At 35.3% G+C, this 23,355-nt stretch overlaps 1 protein-coding gene across 1 annotated transcript in view; it reads right to left on the reverse strand.

Moving 5' to 3' along the window:
• Positions 1–4,399: 4,399 nt before the first annotated feature.
• Positions 4,400–23,355, reverse strand: part of Agbl1 (AGBL carboxypeptidase 1) — a gene marked incomplete at its 5' end in the record, with an annotated part of 696,476 nt that continues 677,520 nt past the window's right edge. The window contains one exon of the mRNA XM_048790140.1: positions 4,400–5,994. Within this exon, the coding sequence (XP_048646097.1) occupies positions 5,799–5,994 (196 nt within the window). The remainder of the gene's footprint in view (positions 5,995–23,355) is intronic.

The following is a 23,355-nucleotide window of genomic DNA, read 5'->3' on the forward strand; positions in this document are numbered from 1 at the left end:
TATTCATTGAAGAGTTGAGTGTCTGCTTTGGACTTGAGCTAGGTACCATGCACACAAAGAAACAAGGTAAAACAGATTCCCAACAACATGATCAAGTTCAGGGCCTTGGGATTGAAATTTTGGTAGGAGGAGATGGTGAATAGTCTGGATTTGAACCTGCTTTGTTTGAAGTGAAATAGATGTTACTCAGAGGTGTCTAGTGCAAGCTATTTATATTTGGGTCAAAGACTGAAAACAACAAAAAACAACATACTTTCCAGAGACAAGCCTTTAAAAGAGCTTTAGGGGTCTTTAAAGAAGGACCCAATATAATGCTCTTGAGAATGATAGATGGGAAGTACTCATATTCAGCCCATGTTAGCTGCAACTTTCCTTTGCTGTGGTAACTATTATGTTCTTTCTCTCTGGGGAAGTGAAAGAACCATGAGTTGGGAAGTCAGACTTCTGTAAGAATGATCTGCAACTCCATACTTCATCAAAATCTCCCCCCTATGTATAGCTGAGCTTCATTTTGAAGATGACACTCACACATCCATCTCTCTCAGAGTTGAGTGTGACAGCTAAATGACCTGAACAGACCAGGAACACAGGCAGATGTTTCCTCCTCTAACACCTTCTAAAATAACATCCTCTTCCATCTAAAAGCACTCATGTTTCAGATCCATGCTATGGATGCGTGGAAGGCAAGACTGTCAGCAAAGAGCCTCCTCATTCCAGTCCATAGTCAGGATAGAGCTCAGCTCTCTGCCATGTTTTAACCTGTTCCGGAAGGCCAAGGCCATGAAACATCCCAAGTGGATTGCTCAAAGCATTGTGCATAATAGTTGTTCTATCCTCAGGGGGTGGTCATACTATTCATGTGCTAATCATGACCAAAAAAGGTCATGAAATGTACCCAGTATAGAATAATTCATTTGCCTACATCATTTGTTAAATAATTTTTAAGTCCAATGTTCTCCTCTGGTCACTTGTCATGAGATCTGGATATGGTTCTCCCAAGAATGACCTATGGCATGTGCTCTCTTCTGAGGATTACTAAACCCATTTTACTCTGTGACTCAACCAGGTCCAGAATATATGTACCCTTGGAGACGAGCTAGTGTCTTGTTCCAATGATGGATGAAGCCTCAACTTCTACTCAGAAGCTATCCATTTCCATTTCTGTGAGACAGAATGGCCAAAAATTATCACATAGATACCTCTTGACTTTGTAAACTTATGTCTCTCACTCTTTGGTCTCTTGCTTAAAACCCCAGATCTATCACATTGTGTGTGTGGGGGGGAGGATGAGTTCTCAAGCTCAATTTCATCTTCTTTGTGTTGAAATGTATGTAAGAGATGTTTTTCAGTTATATACAATGGTATCTTTTATATTGTTAGGCAGTGAAAGCCTGCACTCCAATCCATTTTTATCTCAAAATTCCCTTTTTCCACTATCTTTTTTCCCTAAACAACACAGTTTTATCAAGAATCATTCAGGCACACGTGAAGCCAAAATGAAACACAAACAAGAGAGGACATCTGTTGGGCAGACAGCAGCAGGCTCCAGACCTGATGAATTATTATTGCCCAAAAAGCTCTCATGGTGAGTACCAGGATACTGTCTGTGTGTCTTTCCAAGACTGGAGCTGGGGGGCCAGAGTGAGAGGTACCATCATGACAAAACAAATCCATCACTCTAATGAGAATCCAAATGTTCAGATCCACCGTGCAGGTCACTGTGCTGAGTCCCTAACAAGGATGACTTATGTCAGGCATTTCATGGAAGCCTCTTCCCTTGGCATGGGGCAGAGGCTCCTCTTGGAATATGAAATCGACTTTACAGCTTAGTTTTCTGGGCTGATAAATGGAAGTTGCACTTGAGAATTTCTCTTCCCTTTAGAGGTGTAATGTGACTTTCCTTGTATTGGCAACCCACAATGTGAGCTTGTAACTCAGTGGTCAGGATATTTTCAGGTGTACTTTGCAACTCTCAATCCTGTTTTGGGAGGCTCAGAAGAAACTGGTGCCAATGGATGGAATTCTTGGATGCTGACTCACTGACGGGTTTGCAAGTAGCAACCAGGCCTCCAAGTTGGCAGGATGCACCTGGGGCTGCACTGACAGTTCTCAGCAAAGAGAGCCTGTGGTCCAGAGCATCTGAATGAATATTACCAACCTCTGGGAACATTTAGAGATGCTGTCTCTCTAGTCCCCTCACTCTATCTAAATACTTTCATAACACAGAAGACGATAGGACCTCACACTGCAAATAGTCTTCCATGGCAACTATCAGCTTGAGAGATGGGACTGCACGTTTGTTAGGTGTCCCCTTACTGAAACTTATTTTCCTTTATATAACAGAGACTCAGATTTGAGATGGAAAATGGAAGAGTTTAAGGAAAACATAAGGATTCCATTAAGATGTTGACATCAGGGTTAGAAGGTATGGCAGGGCCACATTTTTGAACACCTTCAATGTGTCAAGAAGTGTGCTGGGTATAAGGAGAGATGCCAAGATCCATGTATTTTAGGGGTCACTACTCAGTGGTGTATGCAGTAAAGGTACAAAAGGCATATTAATAGTACAATAGAGGCATAGAAAGGAGTTATATAACTTGTCCTGGGGTAATTACAGTTTTATGGGAGAAAGGGAATTTTAAATGGGTTTTATGGCTCCAAATCATGTAACAGGATTCATCATTGACAGAGAAAAACTGTGAAATGATTTGAAAAATCAAACAGGACATTTAGAGATTTGTATGGCCCAAGAAGTGGTGGTGTGTGTATAGCAACAGGGGTAGGTCTGTCCAGATGTACCTGTCCTCCAATTTTCATTCTTAATGTACCTCTGGTTTGCAGAAATCATCTCTGGCTCAGTATCTCACTGGTTTCCAATGTTCAGTATGGTCCCAAACTGCATTCATCTTCCCCTCACTGAAAACCCTGTCTTTCAAATACGATACTGTCACACCCAGGAGTATTCCTCAAACTAGTAAGCAAGTATCACTCAGTCATAAACAAGTGTTGTGGTGGTACTGATACCTTTATCCTGATATGAGTCCTGGAAATGCCTCTGCTGAAAATTCTTATAAATACCCACTAACATCCAGAATGAAGTTCAACTTCTTCAAGGCAGGCCAAATATTGCCCGACATGACAGGTCTCTCTCTTTTCAATTCCATCTCCTGTTACTTCCCTCCATTTCCAACATAGAAATACATCCTTTAAACCACTCAGACTGAAGATTTTTATTCCAGCCTCTGAACTTACCACAGGCCTTTGCACAACAACTTTCCCTGAGAGCTCATGCACACCCTTCAAGAATCATCTAAACCATCATCCCCTTGTGGTAAACTCTTACCACTACAACCATCTCTATTAGACTGGATGTTTTCCATACTATCCTTTGCATAGCTCCATAATGGTATGCGAGACTGTGTTTCATGCATCTCAAATTACTCTGAGTAAATTGGGGCACATATTTTTCTCTACATTCTCAGAGCTGAGTAAAGCGGTTGACACATTGTGGGTGCTTAATATATTTTGTTGCATAGATGGATCAACAAATATTCCATGTCCCTGAACTTGCCATGTAGAAACTGATCGGTCCTAACCACTTCCTATCAGAAATGTGATAGATAAGTAGAGATTAATCCCATAAACTGCTTTGGGCTGAGGTACTAATTGCAGATGCTGAGTGAGTCTTATTCTCACTCCTCCCAACTTTTAAATTTCAACAAAATTATTTTCTTGACTCCTCAAAGCAAGGAAAGAATAGAAGATGTTGTGTTTGGGATTTCAATTCAGTATCTCTGCTGTTTTATTCAAACCTCTGGTGTATGTTGTAGAAATCTGAATGTTTTAATGTGAAAGTTGGATGTACAATTTCTGAGCGATAATAAGAAGATTTAGAAAGAAGTTGGGGGAAAAAAAGAGGTTGTCAATAATGATATTACTTCCTTAAATCACAACAGCAAAAAAGAAAAGAAGCAAGAAGAAAATCTTTCTCCATGCCTTGGGGCTAAACTATGGCAAAATTTGCTCTATGGCAAACTGTCAGTTTTCTCTGGGATTATCTAAATGTTTCCAAAACTCTTGTTGGTGGCTGGTATACATAAAAAAAATCTCTTTTGCAGGTATGTGATCAACCAATACACATTAATTCCCTTTTCCTTAGTTTTAAAAGTTCAAAGTTTAGCTGGGCTCATTTCACAGAAAGACTAAATTTTCCAAAACCCTCCCTTGCAAATACTTTTACTCATATATCACTTTCTGGTTGATGGGATTAAGGAGAAATGTCTATATTACTTTTTGAAAGATAGGGAATATATTATTCCAACTATATTCTTCTGACTGCTCTCTGGATGCAGACACAAGGACTCATGCTTCTGCAGCCATCCTAGATCAAGAGTAGAGGTAACACAGCAAAGGCAGAAAACTTACATAGAATCAGAAAACTGTACCATGTAGCCATGACACCAGTTTTGGCCTCCCTATATTTGGAATTCCACATGAACCAAAAGCACTCATACCTTATAAAAAAACACTATTTTGAAATTTCCATCTCTCATTGCCAAATCTAATCTTAACTAAATACGTATAGCATCGGAACAAATCTATATTTACTTACAGTACAACCTTCATTTTATCTTTCATTTTATATCTACCTCCTCTTTTCTGCCTGGGCCCTGTACTACTCATCACTCACTTTAAGTCACTCCCCTCTGTATGCTAATAGGCCATATTCCTCTTTCACTGGTTCTAGTCATTCCAAACTCCTAGTCTCCTCTCCTGTGTAGCTTCCTTCCTGTGTTCCTTCCAGCAAGAGGTAGCATTTCTCAACCAAGTAACCCCAGAAGATGTCCTATGTAACTGTGAGAATACTTACACAAATGCTCTGTGTTGTGGGGGGAAATAAGCCAACATTATTGTGTAGCATATGCCAAGCTGTACACGTTTATAAGCCATCTAATTTTGACTTCACAATCACTTTTTGATACGGATACTCTCACTCCTGTTGTATGCATAAAAAAAGCCTGCAGTTCAGGGAGATTTAATTACTTGCATAAGTTTCCTAACAGGCAACTGCCAGATTCAGGATATGAACCACATCTGTCCATCTGATTCTGAAATGAATGACTTTTCCAGTATATCTTGCTGTCTTCCAGTATGTGTTTATTGGTCTGAAAATGTAAGATTTTGAAGTTTGTGAGGAGGAATGACCTAGTCTTTTTGCATAGAATATAGTCTAGTATTGGCCTCCACCAGATCTGTACAATATAGACTATTAGAGTAGGTCAAGGATAACACTTGCAATTAGTTGGTTGCACAGCCAGTACCAGAGATGCCTCTAGGACCCTCAGTGTCTCAGTGGTGCCAATGCGTATGCTGGGAAACTCAGATGCTATGGTATGGAGATAACATTCACATATGAGTAATCACTTTGAATTCTGGCAGAGGATCCAGGAAGAGAACCCAACTTTTCTGCTTCTAGTCTCCTTCAGAGACAAGCACAGGAATGCAAGAGAGCTCAGAGAAGGCTTCATAGGACCCACGGTAATTTTGAGATTACCATTGGATCCAATTCTAGGCATTGGCAGTATGCATAGGCCCTGAGGGCCTCCTAACAGTGCATGCAAAATGTTATGATTAGGAAGTAGCCCCCCTCCACACATAGGCAAATTCAGACAAGCTCGGAGGGTGGCTGAGCTCACACAGGCCAGTTTTTTGCCCTGACTTGTACACACATTTGGTGGTGAAGAGGGAGCATCACAACCACTGGATCAGTGGTTGGAGACACAGAGCTCTCTGGAACCTCAGGACTGTGAGATGCTGTCTCTCCTTCTCCCTGTACCCTCTTCTTCTTCCCCCTCATCTATATTGAAGGCACACTCCTGGATCTGCCGGTCCAGCTCAGCAAAGCTCCCTTCATGGCCCATGCTGCTGTCTGGGCTGTAGTCGATCTCCTCCATGCAGGCTGGCTCATCATCCAGCTCTGAAGTGCTACTGCTGCTGCTGTTGCGCCTGCCATGGGTATAGAGGGGAAGGGAGACAGAAAGAGGGAAGTGGAGAGAAAGGAGGAGAAAGGAAAAGTTAGCCAAAAGGTGCAGCATTTAACAATTGATTAGTACAGGAGGGTGGGCCTTACCCTCTCTGGGTTTTAATCTTAGACTTGCAGCTCTTTTAAATGTATTTTGCACACCCTCCTGTGCCCTAAACTGCTAGCTTGAGACTGGGGAGAAAATCACATAAACTCTCCAGGCTTCTTTCTTCATTTGCCAGCAGAATTTGCATTTCTATGCCAAACAGAAGATATGGACAACCTCACATATTTAGCATTTTCAGGGTAGTATAAGCTTAAAGTGCATAGGCCCAGAAGGCTGTCATTGGGAGCCTGAGAAGGTCATGCCTTCTACTCCCAGGAAAGAGTGGAACGGGAATCAGGACAGATAGAACTCAAAGCCCAAACGCTTCCCACTCTACCAAACAGCACTGTGAATCATACTGCACAGATTTCCTTGATCATGTTGAATGGCTTATTGGAATTAGAAAATTAATCTAGGTTGAAATTAATAAATGAAACAATAGTGAGGAAACACTTTCTGTTTCTACTGTGTTTGTAATTCCCCCAAGATCTCTCCTCCGGTTTATTGACAAATGGAAGATCAACAAGGCCTGATCAGAAAAAGATAGAAGGAGACAGTAGGAATGTACCAAAGACCTTATAACAGATTGTGAGTGGGGAGAATTTCCTCTCCAGAAGCTCTATATCTCCTTCATTTGCATGAGATACCTTTTTTCCTGAACACTCTCTAATCACTCCCTACTTAGGACTTAACCAATTAGGATTAGCAGCATGCTGAGTCTCTACCCTGTGATTTATAGACAGCAAGCACTTCATAAATCAGGCAGAACTGTTCATCCACCTGCCTCACCATAAACAATGAAATGGGTAATCAGAGGCATGGTTACTTGTTAGCTTGGGAAATGAATCAGAAGTCAGTGTTTTAATTGTCTGCTGACCAGTGTGAGCTGCTTCTGTGGTCTCCAGACCTTCTGCACCCTAAAATAAAGGTCTGGTGGGGGCATTACCTGAGTGGAAAAGAAGGCAAAGAAATATTGACCTTGTTTCCACAGCACCACAGCATGTCATATTTTATAGGCTGAATTGTGGATAATAAAGTAGTTGAATGAAGGAAAGTTAGAGCCACCCCAGCCATAACACAATCTCAAGTCAGCAAGAAGCCTGATTGTCAGAGACTCACTTGCCACCATGCTAGGTAAAGAGGTGATAATGCAGTGCAGTGTCAAGAGCCTGATTATAAATCCTGGCTATGGGATTTGGAAAAAGCCCTTAATCTTATAGAATGGCAATAATAATGTGTCAAGAGTTGAAGTGAATTCTAAATGAGAAAACACATGGATATTGTCTTGCAGAGTGCTTTGTGAAATAAAAAAAAAATCAGCAATTTTTAATTCTGTCACTTTGTTGTGGATCCTAAAGAAAATGGTAAAACATGATGTGAAAGAACATTATGCATTTAAATTTGTAGGTTTGCAGCTGGGTTACTGCAATACTATTGCAAAGCCATCCAAATTGGCATTGCTAATAATTTTTCTGAAACATAATTTGTATTGTGTCACTTCCAAATCCAGAACTTTGCAATAACTCTCCACTTCCTCTTAATGCAATGTAAGTATTGATGTGAACTTTCCTACAAGGTCCAGTTGGCATGAGTCCATGAGTAAACATGATCAGTCTTACCCTAATAAGGTCCTGCCTTTCCACCATGAGCAGTCTGCTCCAGTCACTCACAAACTTAGAAACTCCCAATATAGTCACACTGATAAATGGATCTTGTTGGGATAATTCAAACAAAAAATACTTAATGTTTTGCTAAACTTTTACTCATGCAATCAGCTTCCCATACCTATAATAATCTTTCAATTTCTTGACATCCAACCAAATAAGGCATATTGTTTTTTTGTTTTGTTTTATTTTATATAAAAATAAATTTTATTAATTTTTAAATTTGTTTTAATTAGTTATACATGACAGAGAATGCACTTATCCACTTTGATATATCATACACAGATGGGATATAATTTTTCACTTTTTCTGAGTATACATGTTGTAGAATCATATTGGTCATGCAGTCACATATATCCATAAAATAATAATGTCTGTTTCATTCTACTATCTTTTCCTATCTCCACATCCCCTTCTTTCCCCTCTCTTCACTTCCTTCTGCCTAATCTAAGGTAATGCTATTCTTCTCTAGTGCCCCCTGCCTTATTGTGAATTAACATCCACATATTAGAGAAAATATTCAGCCTTTGGTCTTTTGGGATTGGCTTATTTCGCTTAGCATGAGATTCTCCAACTCCATCCATTTACTGGCAAATACCATAGTTTCTCTACCAAATACTTATTTTGATAAATTTCCGCTTAATAATAATGTCTTCCTCTGAATACTATTTCATATGTTCATTTAATTGTTTCAATCCTGAACTTGGGTGTAGTTTTATTGTTAATATAGAAAACCCAAGCCTCTGTCAAGATTCAAGTTTATTTTATTCTAAAGAATATATAGACCTAGCTATCCCTCTCCTCAGTCTATACTCAAAGGACTTAAAAACAGCATACTACACTGACACAGTCACATCAATTTTTATAGCAGCACAATTCACAATAGCTAAACTGTGGAGCCAACCTAGATGCCCTTCAGTGGATGAATGGATAAAAAATGTGGCATATATACACAATGGAATTTTACTCAGCAATAAAAGAGAATAAAATCATGGCATTTGCAGGCAAATGGATGGAGTTAGAGAAGATAGTGCTAAGTAAGGTTAGTCAATCCCCCCCAAAAATGCCAAATGTTTTCTCTGATATAAGGAGGCTGATTTATAGTGGGATAGGGAGGGGGAGCATGGGAGGAATAGACAAACTCTAGATAGGGCAGAAGGGTTGGAGGGGAAAGGAGGGGAAATGGGGTTAGAAATGATGGTGGAATGTGATGCACGTTATAATCCAAAGTACATGTATGAAGACAAGAATTTGTGTGAATATACTTTGTATACAACCAGAGAGATATGAAAAATTGTGCTCTATATGTGTAATAAGAATTGTAATACATTCTGCTGTTATAAATAAATAAAAATAATAATTAAGGAAAAAAAGAACATGGTAGATATACAGTAAAGTATTGCCAAATGGAAGATTAAATGGGTGTATGCTGAAAAATCCATATATTTTAATACCTCTATTTTATTTATTTATTTATTTATTTATTTATTTATTTATTTATTTATTTATTTTTATGTGGTACTGAAGATCGAACTGAGTGCCTGGCACGTGCTAGACAAGAACTCTACCACTGAGCGACAACTCCAGACCCCCCAAAACCCATATTTTGGATCATCTTCTAGGGTACTACTTTTTCTTGATTTATTTTTAAAGGTTTAATATATGACTATACCACAAATATTATGTCAATGCATTTTAGTAAGGTAAAACAAAGATGATTTCCTTTGTCATTTGGTGGTAGATGTAGGTCAGAGGATACAAAATAGCAGACCTATAAGAAGAACAAGTCTAGAGATACAACATGAGGGCGAAAGTTAATAAAATTACATTAGGTAAGGTATTTTTTTTTCTTTAAATAGTAGATTTTAGCTTTTCTTATTAAAACATTAAATGTGTGAGATGATAATATGTTAGTATGCTTCATAAAAGTAACCATTTTACTAGCTATACTTATCCCATAACATCACAAGTGAACCTTAAATATACACAATAAGACTTCAACAACCAATTAGTTGTTGATAAACAACAATTAAAATAAACGAATCTATCTCGAAGGAATAAAAAATACATTGAAAAATTTAAATGAAAATATAAAATATTAAAATTTGTGTGACACAGATTAAGTCTTGCAAGAGAGAAAAATTTATAGCAACAAATGCTTACCTTAGCAAAGTTCAAACTCAGAATTCTAACATATACCTCCAGCAAGCAGAAAAATAAGAGCAAAACAAACACAAAGCAAAGAGAAAAAAATCATAAATATAAGAGCAAAAATAAGTGTAATTAAAACCAGAAAAACAATAGAGAAAAATAGTGACACAGAGTTTGGACAACTTGTAAAGTCCCCAAAGAGACCAATGAAAGAAAAAAAGGCATCACCAAGTATCAGGAGTGAATCAGGAGCTAGCACTACAGACCCTGAGGGCATCAAAGAGATAATAAGGGGAGATTATAGCAAACCCTTACAAATGTAAACTTGACAACTTAGAATGTAGACCAATTCCTCAAAAAGCAAAAACTACAACAATTTATCTATATGGAATAGATAACTTGAATAACTCTAAAGCAATAAGAAATTTGAATTCACAAGTTAAAACCATTTAATAAAGAGGCCCAAATAATTTCACTGGGGAATTCTACAAAATAATTAAAAATGAATTAATACTAATTCTATACAATCTCTTCCAGAAAACAAAAGAGGGAACATTTTCATTCATTTTATGTCTTGTATCACCTTGATACAAAAACCAGACATAATATAAACAAAGAAAAATCTCAAAATAATACCCTTCAGGAATATGGTACAATATTCTTTAAAAAAATTAGCTAACTGAATTTAGCATCATGTAAAAGGTAATTATAAATCCTGAAGACAAGGAGTTAATTCCAGGGAGTCAAGGTTGGCTCAATATTTAAAAATATAATAAGTAATCCTTTATATTAATAGGCTAATGGACAAAAATTACATAATCATATAAATTTGTACAGAAGTAGCATTTAATAGAATCCTAAATCTGTTAATAGTAAAAAATCTCTAAAGAACTAATAATAGATGGGACTTGCTCACATTAATAAAGAACATCTACAAAATCAGAGAGCTACTATTACACATAATGATGAAAGACTGAACGCTTCCCTCCTAAGACTGGGAACAAGGAGCACAAGTTCACCTTCATCACTAGTATTCAGCATAGCATTGAAGTGCTAGCCAGAGCAGGAATGCAAAAGAATAGTAAAAGACATATACATAGGAAATCAAGAAATAAACTGTTCCTATTTGGGAAATATATAAAAGAAAATAAGAAACTTCCTGGAACTCTACATGAAGTCAGGGAGGTGGTAGGTGACAAAATCAACATACAAAAATCAATTATATCTCTATGTAGTAATAATGAATTTACTATAATTGCTGAATATACAACCACTAAACAAAAATGAACTATTTGGGTATTAAACTAACAAAATATATGCTATACTTACACAACAAAACTACATAAAGATGATCATCCTAAATTAAAGAAGGTCTAAATAAGTGGAGAAATATACATGAATACATGACCTAAGAGACAGCACAGGCAGTATGGTAGTGTCCCCCAATTGATGTTTAAGCTCAATGAGATTCCTATCAAAATCTGAAAAGGACTTCTGTTGATCTAGACAAGGTTATTCTAAAACTTATATGGAAAAGAAAAGTATCTAGAAATAGCTAAAATAATAATGAAAATGAAGGTAAAGGAGGAAGAATTCATTTATTCAATTTCAATTGATTACTTAGCTGCAGTAATCAAGGCAGTCTGCTACTGGGAAAGTGACAAAAGCATAGATCAATAGCAGAGAACCCAGAAATAAATAAGGTTTAAAATAAAGTCATAAAGATGTAGGGCTAGAGAAAAAGAATTCTTAGAAATGACTTAGAATATAATAAACAAGAGAAGTTTTGACTTCAATTAAATATAAATTTTATTCTGAAAGACTTTGTTAAGATGGAAATGCAAGCTACAATCATAAGAATATATTTTCAAAGCATATATCTGATAAAGGACTCCTATCTAGAATTTTTAAAGAACTCCCAAAACAACTATAAAAAAATCTGTTTAGAAAATATGCCAATGACATAAAGAAAAAATTCCTCAAAGAAGATATATGGATGGCAAATAAGCACATGAAAAGGTGTTCATCCACACTAGTCATTAGGGAACTGCAAATTGACTATGATGAAATATCTATATATACCTATTAAAAGAGATAAAATTAAACATAGTCATAATACCAGATGCTGGAGAGGTACCATATGAACAAGATTTCTAATACATTGCTTGCTTGTGAAAATGTGTAGACACACTGGAAAATAGTTTGTAGGGTTTTTAAAAAATTGAAAATACTCTTTCTATAGGATCTATCAATCACTTTCTTGGGCATTTAGCCCAGATAAACAATTAATTACATATACACTAAAACCTCTGCATCCTTGCAGTTTTATTTGTAGTAGTTCAAACTTGGAAACAATCAAAATGTTCTAAAATTGGTGAATGGTTAATATGGTAGATTCAAACTGCAGAATAATACTCAGTCATAAAAGATAAATAAACTCTTGATAAATACAACAACATGGATGGATCTTCTGCATGTTATGCTCAGTCTCAAAGGATCATGTTCTGTATGATTTTAGTTATATAGCATTGTTGAGATGATTTAATTATGGGGATAGAAAACTAATGCATGGGTTGCTAAGGCTTGGGGATACTTTGAAGGAGGGAGTCCGTGTGATAATAGAAGTGCAACACAAGGAAGATCATTGTGTTGATGGCACAGTCTTGGTTCTGGATTTGGGGGTGGAGAGGGTGATTACTTGCACCTATACATGGGCTGTAATGTTCAACTATACAGATACTTTAGACCAGTGTCAATTTCCTGGTTTTGATATTTTACTAGGTGACAACATATTACCACTGGGGGAAACAGGGTGAACAGTATACAGGACTCTGTAGCATCTTTGCAACTTTCTCAAAATCTGTAATTATTTCAAAAACTAAGAATGACAAAGAGTTAAAAAGTAAAATTTTAAAAAATAGGTAAAATATTTTAAAAATTAAAAAATGCACAATCTTATTTTCTCCACAGTAATATTAAAATTCACCTATCTGTGGGAAATTTAAATAACCCAAACTTCTAATGAGAACTTCTAACCATCTAGTTTTATCTCCCCTTGGAAACTTCAGCCTCCTCAAACAAAATCTAAAAAATGAACTCTGTTGCATAATTATCCCTACCCTATTTCCCATGGTTGTACAAAAACCTGGTCAAATTTTTGTGCATTTTTTTATTTTAAGCAATGGGATCACTTCTTGGTCCTTGACCTCATCATTCCCTTTACCTGTCACATTTAAATTGATCCTGAAATTCCATTGGTTGCCTCTCCTTATTTTGTCTTGAGCATGTTCTTTCCATCTGTACTTTCATTAAGGGCTTAAGCCCATAAATTGTTTTCCATGTATTATTCTGTTTTCACATGGCTACTACATCTTCTTTAATTTATATTCACATTTATTAACATAAACATCCAAGGCCCTTTTTGACCTGGACCTCTTTGATCTTCAGCTTCAACTCTTCTTAGGAATCCATGTGCCTTGCATGTTCCAGACTTGATGAACTGCAGGCAGTTCCAAAAGGTGCTGGTCCAACTCTTTTTCCTGGTAATTTGTATATACTATGAAAAGAGTTCTCATCTATCTACCGTAACAACTCTTAGAATCAAGTAGATTCTTCACTGGATCCTCTCTCCTTTCCCACATTTGAACTCAGTCATCTCATCTCTGTACTCTCAAAACACCTTGGGTCTAATTCTATTATGACAATAGTTGTAACAACCTTCCCTTCCAGATTGCCTCCTTGTAAGTGAGTCTTACGGTCCTGTATCCCCAGTGTCTGGCACAGAGTAGAAGTTGGGCAGACATTTTTGAACAAATGATTTAAAGAGTGAATAGATTCCATTTTATTTATCTTAAGAGAAAAGTGCATTTTATTTGAAGTCAGGGATGAGGATGACAATGAAGAAATTAAATTATTTCATTTGGATTTTGCATTTAATACTCTTTCTAGAATTCCCCACTACTTTGTCCATTCTGAAACTGAAGTCATTAAAGAGAACTGAGGGGATTTTCTTCCTGTGTCTTTTCCTGTTTTGTTTTGTTTCCTATAACTGTGTCTTGATTTGTAACCCAGGTAACCAGTGAAGCTGACTGGTTTTAATATATGTTTTGTTACACACAAAATATGAAATATTTAAATAATTGGTGTATTTGAACAATCTTAAGTTCCCCTTCAGCCTGCAAATGATTAGATCAAAAGAAAAACTAAAATGAAGGAAATATTCAAAATAAACCACAAAATTTAATAGTATATGTAGGTGTTTATGTGTAAGTAAAACAATCTTGGTAATTATAGGATTAGAATTCCACAGATTTATGATTCCTAAGTTGTTTCAGAATGATAGGAATTGTTTGATTCAATCAGAGTTGACTAATTTGAAAAGATGCAAAACTTGTGTGCAAATTATCTCTTTAATACAATTTTTGACTTTTCTTTAGTGATTCCCATTTAAACAATAAACAATAGTAATATCAATCATGTCTAGATGGCTTAAAGTAGAACAATGAAAACCATCTATTGTGTGAATCCTAAATATTGATGTTGTCACTAAATAGTACACAGCATGGAGCCTCATGCTTAGCTCTTCAAAGACTTATCTGTCAGTTTCCAGATCTGTTCCTCAATATGTCAAGTGAAAATCATAATATGACCATCCCTCAGTAACTATGGAAGATTGTTGCCAGTATACTGCAGACACTAAAATCAAGAAACTTAAGTCTGTTATGTAAAAGAACATAGTTGTCTACAGAATGGGAGAAGATCGTTGCCACCAGCTCTTTAGATAGGAAATAATATCCAGAATATATAAAGAACTCAAAAAATTTGACACACACACAAAAACCAAATACCCAATTAATAAATGGGTGAAAGAACTAACAGACACTTCTCTAAAGTGGTCAACAAATATATTTTTAAAAGTTCATCCTTGCTAACAATCAGGAGGAAAATGAAAATCAAAAAAGAGATTTTATCTCTTTCTAGTCTTAATGGTAATTTTCAAGAATAAAAGGGAACACTCACATATTGTGAGTACAAATTAGTACAACTACTCTGGAAAGCAGGATAGAGATTTCAAAAAAAAAAAAACTAGAAATGGAATGACCATAATATCCAGCTATCCCACTTATCAATATATATTGAAAAGATCTAAAATCAGCATACTATAGGGATATAGCCACATCAATATTTATAGCATATTTCACAATAGTCAGGCTTTAGAAGAAACCAAGGTATCTTTCAACAGATGACTGGATATATATATACACAATGAAATATTACTCAGCCATAAAGGAGAATGAACTTATGGCATTTGCTGGTAAATGGATAGAACTGAAGACTATTGTGTAAGTGAAATAAACCAGACCCAGAAAATAAAAGGTCAAATATTTTTCCTGATTTGCGGAAGCTAGTCCAAAATAAGAAGGAAAAAAAGAAGAGAGAAAGGGAAAAGGAGAAGGATTCCATCAAAATAAAAGAAAGTTCTGTCAGGGTAACTGAAGGAAGAACAGCAGAATGATTCTGACCTAACTTTCCTATTTACATATATGAATATACCACAGTGAATCTCACCATCATAAGTATTTGCAACAAAATAACTATTAAAAAATAAACTAAAAGGTAATAGTAGAAAAATCAGTAGACTACATGGAAGGGAATGGGGGAGGGAGGATGAGAGGGAAAGAGGAAATACTGGGGACTGAATTAGAGCAAATTATATTGCATGCTATTATAAGTATATCAAAATGAATTCTAATGTTATGTACAATGGAAAAAAAACAATAAAATAAATAAATAAAATAGCAGTAAAATATAAATGTGAAAAAAGCTAATCAAAATGTATAGAACCTATACAAAGAGAAATATAAAACTGCACTAATAGTAGAATTCACCAATGAATAGAGAAAAATACAATGTTTCTCTATAAAATTTTTAGTTTTTTTTTTAATCATCCTGATTCAGTTTGGGCAAATACATTTTGTTTTTTTAAATTTATTTCTTACATACATGACAATAGTGGAGTTCATTACATTAATAATCATCCATTCACAGCACAATTTTTCATAACTCTGTATATATAGTATGTTCATGCCAAATTATGCCATTAGATATGAGCTCTCTTTTTTTGCATCACAATTTTCATACACCTTTATATTTTTAGTTTTATAATTTGTCATTTCTTTCATAATTCACACATAAATATAGAATAGTCATGAAGAATTATAAGATTATAGTATTCACATACACCTTATGCATATCCTTCTGTATTCTTTAAGTCATCTCTAGATTACTCATAATTCCTATCACAAAAGAAATGTTATGTAAATAGCTTTTATGCTCTTTAGGAAACAGAGACAAGGAAAAATCAGGAAATGTTCAGTATAATTTAAAAAATAGTTCTGAATAGCAGGTGGTTGAATTTGGGATGTAGAACCCACAGATATGTAGGGCTCACTGCATTTGAAAGGGCTTTAAAGTTTAAGTAAGACAATAAATATTAAAGTGTCATTCAAAGTTCTTAACAGTCCTAGAGAAGAATAGACATTCAAAACAAATTATTTCTATTCACTCTTTCTTAGAAAATGCAGGAGTGTGTTGTCTCCCCTCAGTGGCCCCTCCCACCACTAAATTTTATGATAATTAACATTATAATGTTATTCATCTTATGTTGAGGTGCATAATTCTCTTATGCTATGACAGGAAAGAATTGTTTTTCTGCCTTTAGATAACATTGACCCTTCTATGTGGCATTTCCTTCTCATCTTCCTCTCCAACCTTTTTCCACTCCTATCAACAGAAGTCCAATTTCTGCTTTAAAGTCGAACTCGGATGTTTCTTAATTGTTTAAACCATTCATGGCATTCAGGTTTCTCTCTCATCCTAATAATCCGTAACTCTTGTATGATATTTGTTGGTCCAATTGTCTTTACTTGTGTGTAATTCCTCATAGCACTAGCTGGGAGGCTAAATGAGGCCAGAGACTGAATTCCATCCCTGCACCGTCTGAAGCAGGGTTTCTCAGCCTCAGCACCAGTGACATCTGAGGTACCTGTGTGCTTCAGCACAGATTCTGGTTGACAGAATAACCTGCCTCTACCCACAAAATACCAGTACCACTGCCACATCTTCTGCTCAATGTGAAAACCAAAAATGTCTTCAGACATTGCTAAATGGCCCCTGGAAGGCATAACTGCCCCTGATTGAAAACCAGGAATTTATGTGCCTAAAATTTGAGAAAGCTTTATGAGGGGAACCTGCATGAAAGAAGTAAAATATGGGAAAAATGTCATATAAAATAAAGGAAAAAGAAAATCCTGATTAAAGATTATTATGTTAGAGGAAAAATATCAAGGAATAGAAGGCTTTATTCCCCCAAAGATGATAGAAAGCATCTATCACAATAAAAAGCCAATCTTGTGAAGTTGTCAATTTTCTACAATTAAGCTAGACATTTAATTCAATCAAAATGCCAATGGCCATCATCATATGTAATATAATCATTATGAAACATCACATACATTCAGTTTAAAATTGATACCAAGAATCTTATGTCAAGTAGCAAAATTAATTATAATTTTTCTGGATATTCAGTTTAATAAAATTTGTCAAGAAAAACCAGGATATTTAAATATAGAAAGAGAAGAACAATATCATTTGATGATGCTTATGATTGTACCTTGAAAATAAGAATCAATTAGGAGAACATTTGAGAAAAAATCAGAGCTGACTTAGGTGATCCATTGCATATAAATATTAGTAGTTTCTCTATTTGAATATTATCCAGTTAAACTTTAATGTAACAATAAAGAATTCCACATATTAGAATCAAGGTAAGCAAAATGTTCAGTTACAAAACTATTAAGAAATATGTAGGGTTAAATGAAAAAAATTGCAAATATCACTGTGAGTGAGAAAGTGACATTTATAAAAAATTATGTTAAAGTGAATATTTTATTCAATTATAAGAATTTGTAAAATTGTCATTTAACTAGAATATCAAATCATTGACAAAATCATTAGATACAAAGAAAAATTATTCAAAGAAATCAGTGGAGTACTTTCAATAATCTACCTTCGGATACTTTACTAGCTATAGTACAAAACTTTGTGGTACAGTTCAAAAAATATGCAGCTAATACACTAGAACAGAAGGTTTGAAATAAGTGTTCCATTCTAAATACAACTTATTACATGATAAGATGGGCATTATTCTTCAAATAGAATACCTGAAATGACTTTGGCATGAAATCAAGCCCTGCATCACACCTCAATAAATAATTCTATACAGTTTGAATATGCTAAGAAAATGCATTACAAAAATATTAACAGAAAATGTCAATAACACTTTATAAACATATGATAGAATTCTTTCCAAAGGCAATTGAACTCCTCAAAAATATGTTGAAAATAAAACAGAAATCTGAAATCTGATATTTGAAGGAATATGAAAACCTAGAAAATATTTCAAATGTGTAAAATAATCAAATGCCTATTGTTAACAATATTTAAAGAAGTCATATAGCCAAGCAAAATAAAATCTTCATATGTAAAAATGATCAGGATAATGATGAGACAATTTATGTAAGAAGATTATAGATAAAGAATTCAGCTTGTAAAATTTTCATAATCCCATTGAATAAACCCAAAACATAAAAATGATAATAGATATGAAAGAAAAGTAAGGAAATGCCAATGTAGCTGATAAAAATTATAATTTAAAGACAAATATGAAAGAAGACAATAGATCTGAAATTAAAACAAGAAAGGATCAATGTAATGGTAAAATACATAGGTCAAAGATATAATAGAAAAAAATCCCAAATAGAGAAAAACTTGAATTGCATATCAAAAGGAATTGCCAGATGCCAGGAATAAAAGCAGACTGAATGATCCACAGCAAGATTAAATCTTGCTCATGTAACCATCTGTTTATTCACACAACACTGTCTTCTTCTTGTGGGCCAGCAGACTTGCATCTGGGAAGCGTACAAGTTTGAACTTCAAGATGAAGGGAAAAAGTATGTAAGCATGCAAGCATAAAAATATGCTTTTAAAATGGGAAACATAGACTGATTTTAATGCTCTTGAATGTGGGAGGACAGAAACCGATTCCAGAAAGGGCAAAAAGAAGATTAAAATCTGTCCAAGTTATTTTGTAATGTAAGTTGTTACACAAAGTAAGATTTATTAAATAGGAAAGACCTCTAGAAACAGAAAAGCTATTTGCTTTCCTTAGGGAAGTGCTGGTGGTAAGGTAAGAAGAGAACCTGATAAAATCCAAGTGATATAAAGAGGAACCGAATGAAGATCTCAACAATGGGAAGTTACAGTCTGAGAGAATTGAGTATAGTGCTTTGGCAAATATATGGCAAGGCTAATCTGGAATTAATGTTTGTAGAACAGAAATGTAATTGTTATAAAACCTGTCAGTGTAAAAATGTCAAAGGACTATATATAAGTTCAGAAATGAAACAAGAAACTGAGTCATAAATATAGGAAAAATGTTAATAGTGTAATAATTAGGAAAAGACTAAATAAATAGGAAAAGACTGAGAGGAGAAAATACTCAAAAATAAAATAGAAACGTAGATTATGTAGAAGAATTGGAGTTCAAATTATATTATGTATCACAAACAATTGACTCTAGTTGGTGAAATTCTGATGCTCCATCAGAAACAAAAATAAAACTACAATTTAGGATTTTTTTTTTAAACTGAGGGCATATAGAGCTCCTATGGGAAGACATGAAGGACACAGACTGCTAAAGATGCACAGAGAATAACAAATTATGAATCACATCAAGAAATAAACCACTTCAACCATTGTCAGCAGATATAAAAAGCAACAGAAATAGATACCCACAAACTTTAAATTGTATGGCAATTTGGAATAGGATCATAGAAAAAGTATATTGAAGATGATTAAATAATTAGAATAAGTTCTGGAACACAGAAAAGAATAAAATACTTTTGAAAGGTGGATTGAATATTCAACAGATTATTTCTAAATGAAAAGAATTCAATAAAAAGCTTAATTCAGTGGTTACATAGCACAAAAGAGAGAGTCCAACAGAGAATTCATGAAAGAAAAGAAAGCTTTCCAGATGTAGAGTTTAAAGTAAATTGGTAAGAGGCAGTATTCAAAAAGATAATGGAAAGGTGATAGTTCTCAAATTGAAGAACTACTCTGGAAAAGAGGACAATTTAGCAGGGAAATGAAGCCCATAATTATACATATTGCAATGGTTATCGCTAAAGGTCAAAACTTGGTAAAATTGGAAACACAGATCACCCTTAAATGACAGACATTCACATTGACAGTAGGTTTCTCAGTTAAAAATCAATAAGGGAAACTAGATGATGGAACTTTCTGTATAGTTGTATGTTTGCAACTTTTCTACAAATCCAAAATCATTCCAGATTGAAGAGTTTAACTCGAAATAGTAAAATAATAATAATAATAACAACAACAACTATAATAAGGTAAACATAGTTAGAAAAAAATATTTTGAATTACAAGGAAAAATGAATCCAAAATTACGATTCTATACTACAAACTCTGAACAAAGAAAGCAAAAGCCTTTAGTTCCCTTGAATGAGAATGAAATCTATTACCTAAACACAGGCCATCAACAGATCTGCTGAAGAATTTACTTCAGTAGGAAAGAAGTTGAACTCATAAGAAAGCAATGAGTTTGTAAGAGATAATTTTGTTTAAAAATTACTTAACATGTTGGAAAGATGATTGGAAAATATACACTGATCATCTGACAGTAGTTATATTTATTTAGATAATGAGAGTGACTGAAGTCACAAATTATTTATTATCATTTTCTATGTTTTCCCTAAAGCCTAACATGATTATTTAGTAAGGGGGGGTGGTTAAAATGTTTGTAATCTAAAAATATTAAGTAAAGGCTAAGTAGATAAAAAGAGAAGAGTTAGAGAAGGAAAATATGGAAGAAAGTCAAGAGAGAAAAAGAAGGAAGAGGAACAGAATGGAAGAGGAAAAGGAGTGAAGATAAAGAAGGAAAGGGATGGATGAAAAAGATAAACTGCAGTTGGCAGGTGTCCCTGGCAAGGGTCAGAGTTGACGTGCACATCCTGCCACCATCCAGTCCACTGTCATATTTCGAACAAAATTGCTCAAGTGTAGCAAAATACAATAAAACACGTCCTTGACACTTCTGCCAGTTCTTCCCATCTTGAAGGCAAAGCTTGCATCCACCTCTTTTTTGAAAACATCAGAAAGCCTCTTTGTTGTTCTCTTGCTCAATCAGTTTGAGCACTCTCTTAAACATATTATTTACGTTGTGTCCAACATGACTGACAATGGTAACAAGCAATTCTATGTGTGTTGACCTTCTATCAGTTGGGCTTCTAGTTGCACTGCCCTTGTGCATAGGGCAGTGAATACGTACCATGCTACCCCCATTTCTTTAGCTGTGTGATCATTCCAAATAATTCTGCATTCTTAAAGTCTCTCTTAAAGAACGTCTTAAAGTCATTCTTAAAGACCCTGATGTTATCCTAGCAGAACCCAAAAGCAGCATGTCCAGAGACAACCTTGAAAACTTTCTTCTCCTTATAAGTAGCATCTTGTATACAAAAAGCAGAGGGCAGTTTCTAAAATGAAACTACCAACACTATTCTGACTTGCTCTTTGCAGCTCATTGATTCAGCTACCTCAGAGCAAAATATCTATAGTGAGGCTATGTCACAGCAACTTCTGCAATATTAGGATGTCAGTTACCTTCTCTCTCTTCTCTCCCACTCCTTTTTCCCTTCCTCTCCTACCTCACTCTACTTCTCCTCCTCTCTCCTTTTCCTCTGTTAAGGTTTGGATTTGGAGTATTCCTCAAAGGCTCATGTGTTAAAGTCTTGGTACCGAATGCAGCAATCTTCAGAGGTAGGCTCTTGGGATGTGACTGGATCATAATAGTTATAATCACATTAATGCATTGATCTACTAGTAGTTGAATGCATTATTGGGAAGTGGTAGAAACTGAAGGAGGTGAGACATAGTGGAAGGGACTGGATCCTTTGGGATGTGGTGACCTTATATTGTCCTTAATCCTTCTCCTTCTCCCTCTCCCTCTCTCTTCCTCTTCTCTGCTTCCTGGCTTCCACGAACTGAATAGCTTTCCTCCACCACATCCTTCTGCCATGATGTTTCTTCCTTGGAGTCAGCTGACCCTGGACTGAACCTGTGAAACTTTGAGCCAAAATAAAACTTTCCTCCTCTAAGCTGATTTTCTCAGCTGACTAACATACTCTTTCCTTGTTTTTCAATGAATATGAATTCAACAGGAAGGAATCAACATTTGCAACTGAAATTCTATAGAAATAACAAGAAATAGCATTACACGTAAATCAAATTGATACGGTGGGTCTTAATATCCAAATGTGTGAAATATGTGGAGAAAACATCTATAAATTAATTTCATTTCCTCCTTTTTAACTGGACACTCTAATATCCAGTAGACAACACATCCAAACATCACTTTGCATGATGCTGTGGAATCCTGAAGTACAGGGAGAAAATGTAAATCAGAAATGAAACAAAAACTTGGTATCAGACAAGTAACTGGGAGTTTGAATACTGGCTCCAAATACCAAGTGAGAAACAGAAATACCTTCTGTAAGCCTTACTGTTTTCATCAGTAAAATGGCAATCTTAGTCTCTTTTTATCTAAAATTATATTAACAGAAACACATTTCATAGCATGAAACCTTTCACAACTTAACCAACTGAAATTTTATCCCCTTGTCCTCTTCACAACAATTGGATAAAAATGTGTAAAAGTAATCTCACCCTGGCAAGTTTCATCATCTTCATTCGCAATCATAAACCTACAAATGCAGCTTTCAAACACAGTGTCTAAGCAAAGCCATTAGAACTCTCTATCCCTTGCAATTCTTCCCAACCAGCCTGTACAGCAATTTGCAACTTTATGATGTGATAAATAGAATTTCTTTGTTTTGATTTTTCATTTGCATATTTATTGAGATATGACGATCTTAATTAGTTCTGCTTTTTTTGTTTTGTTTGTTTTCTTGGTTGGGAAAAGACAGCTTTCTATAGTACAAAATAATTTTGCATGCTAACAGGGTGAACAAAACCCAGCCTGTGGCATTCCTTGATGTTGATGCTGCTTAAAACAGCGTTGTGGATTCTTTTTTGCACTTGTTTTCTCTTTAAATGCTGAGGTAATGCTCAAGACTTGGGTGAATGCCAGGCCTCAAGAGGCAGCCACCTACTGAGAAGAAAGAGGAGAACACTTTTAAAATTCCAGACACTCATATTTATCCAACATGCTCTCCCCAGCTACCTATCACCCATCTCCCTTCTGAAAAAGCTGAACCCTACAGAGTGCCTCTTTCTAATGAAATGCAACTCTGTCTACATTGCAGACT

The sequence above is a fragment of the Marmota marmota genome, unplaced genomic scaffold (assembly GCF_001458135.2).
Source record: "Marmota marmota marmota unplaced genomic scaffold, marMar, whole genome shotgun sequence".
Classification (NCBI taxonomy): Eukaryota; Metazoa; Chordata; class Mammalia; order Rodentia; family Sciuridae; genus Marmota; species Marmota marmota.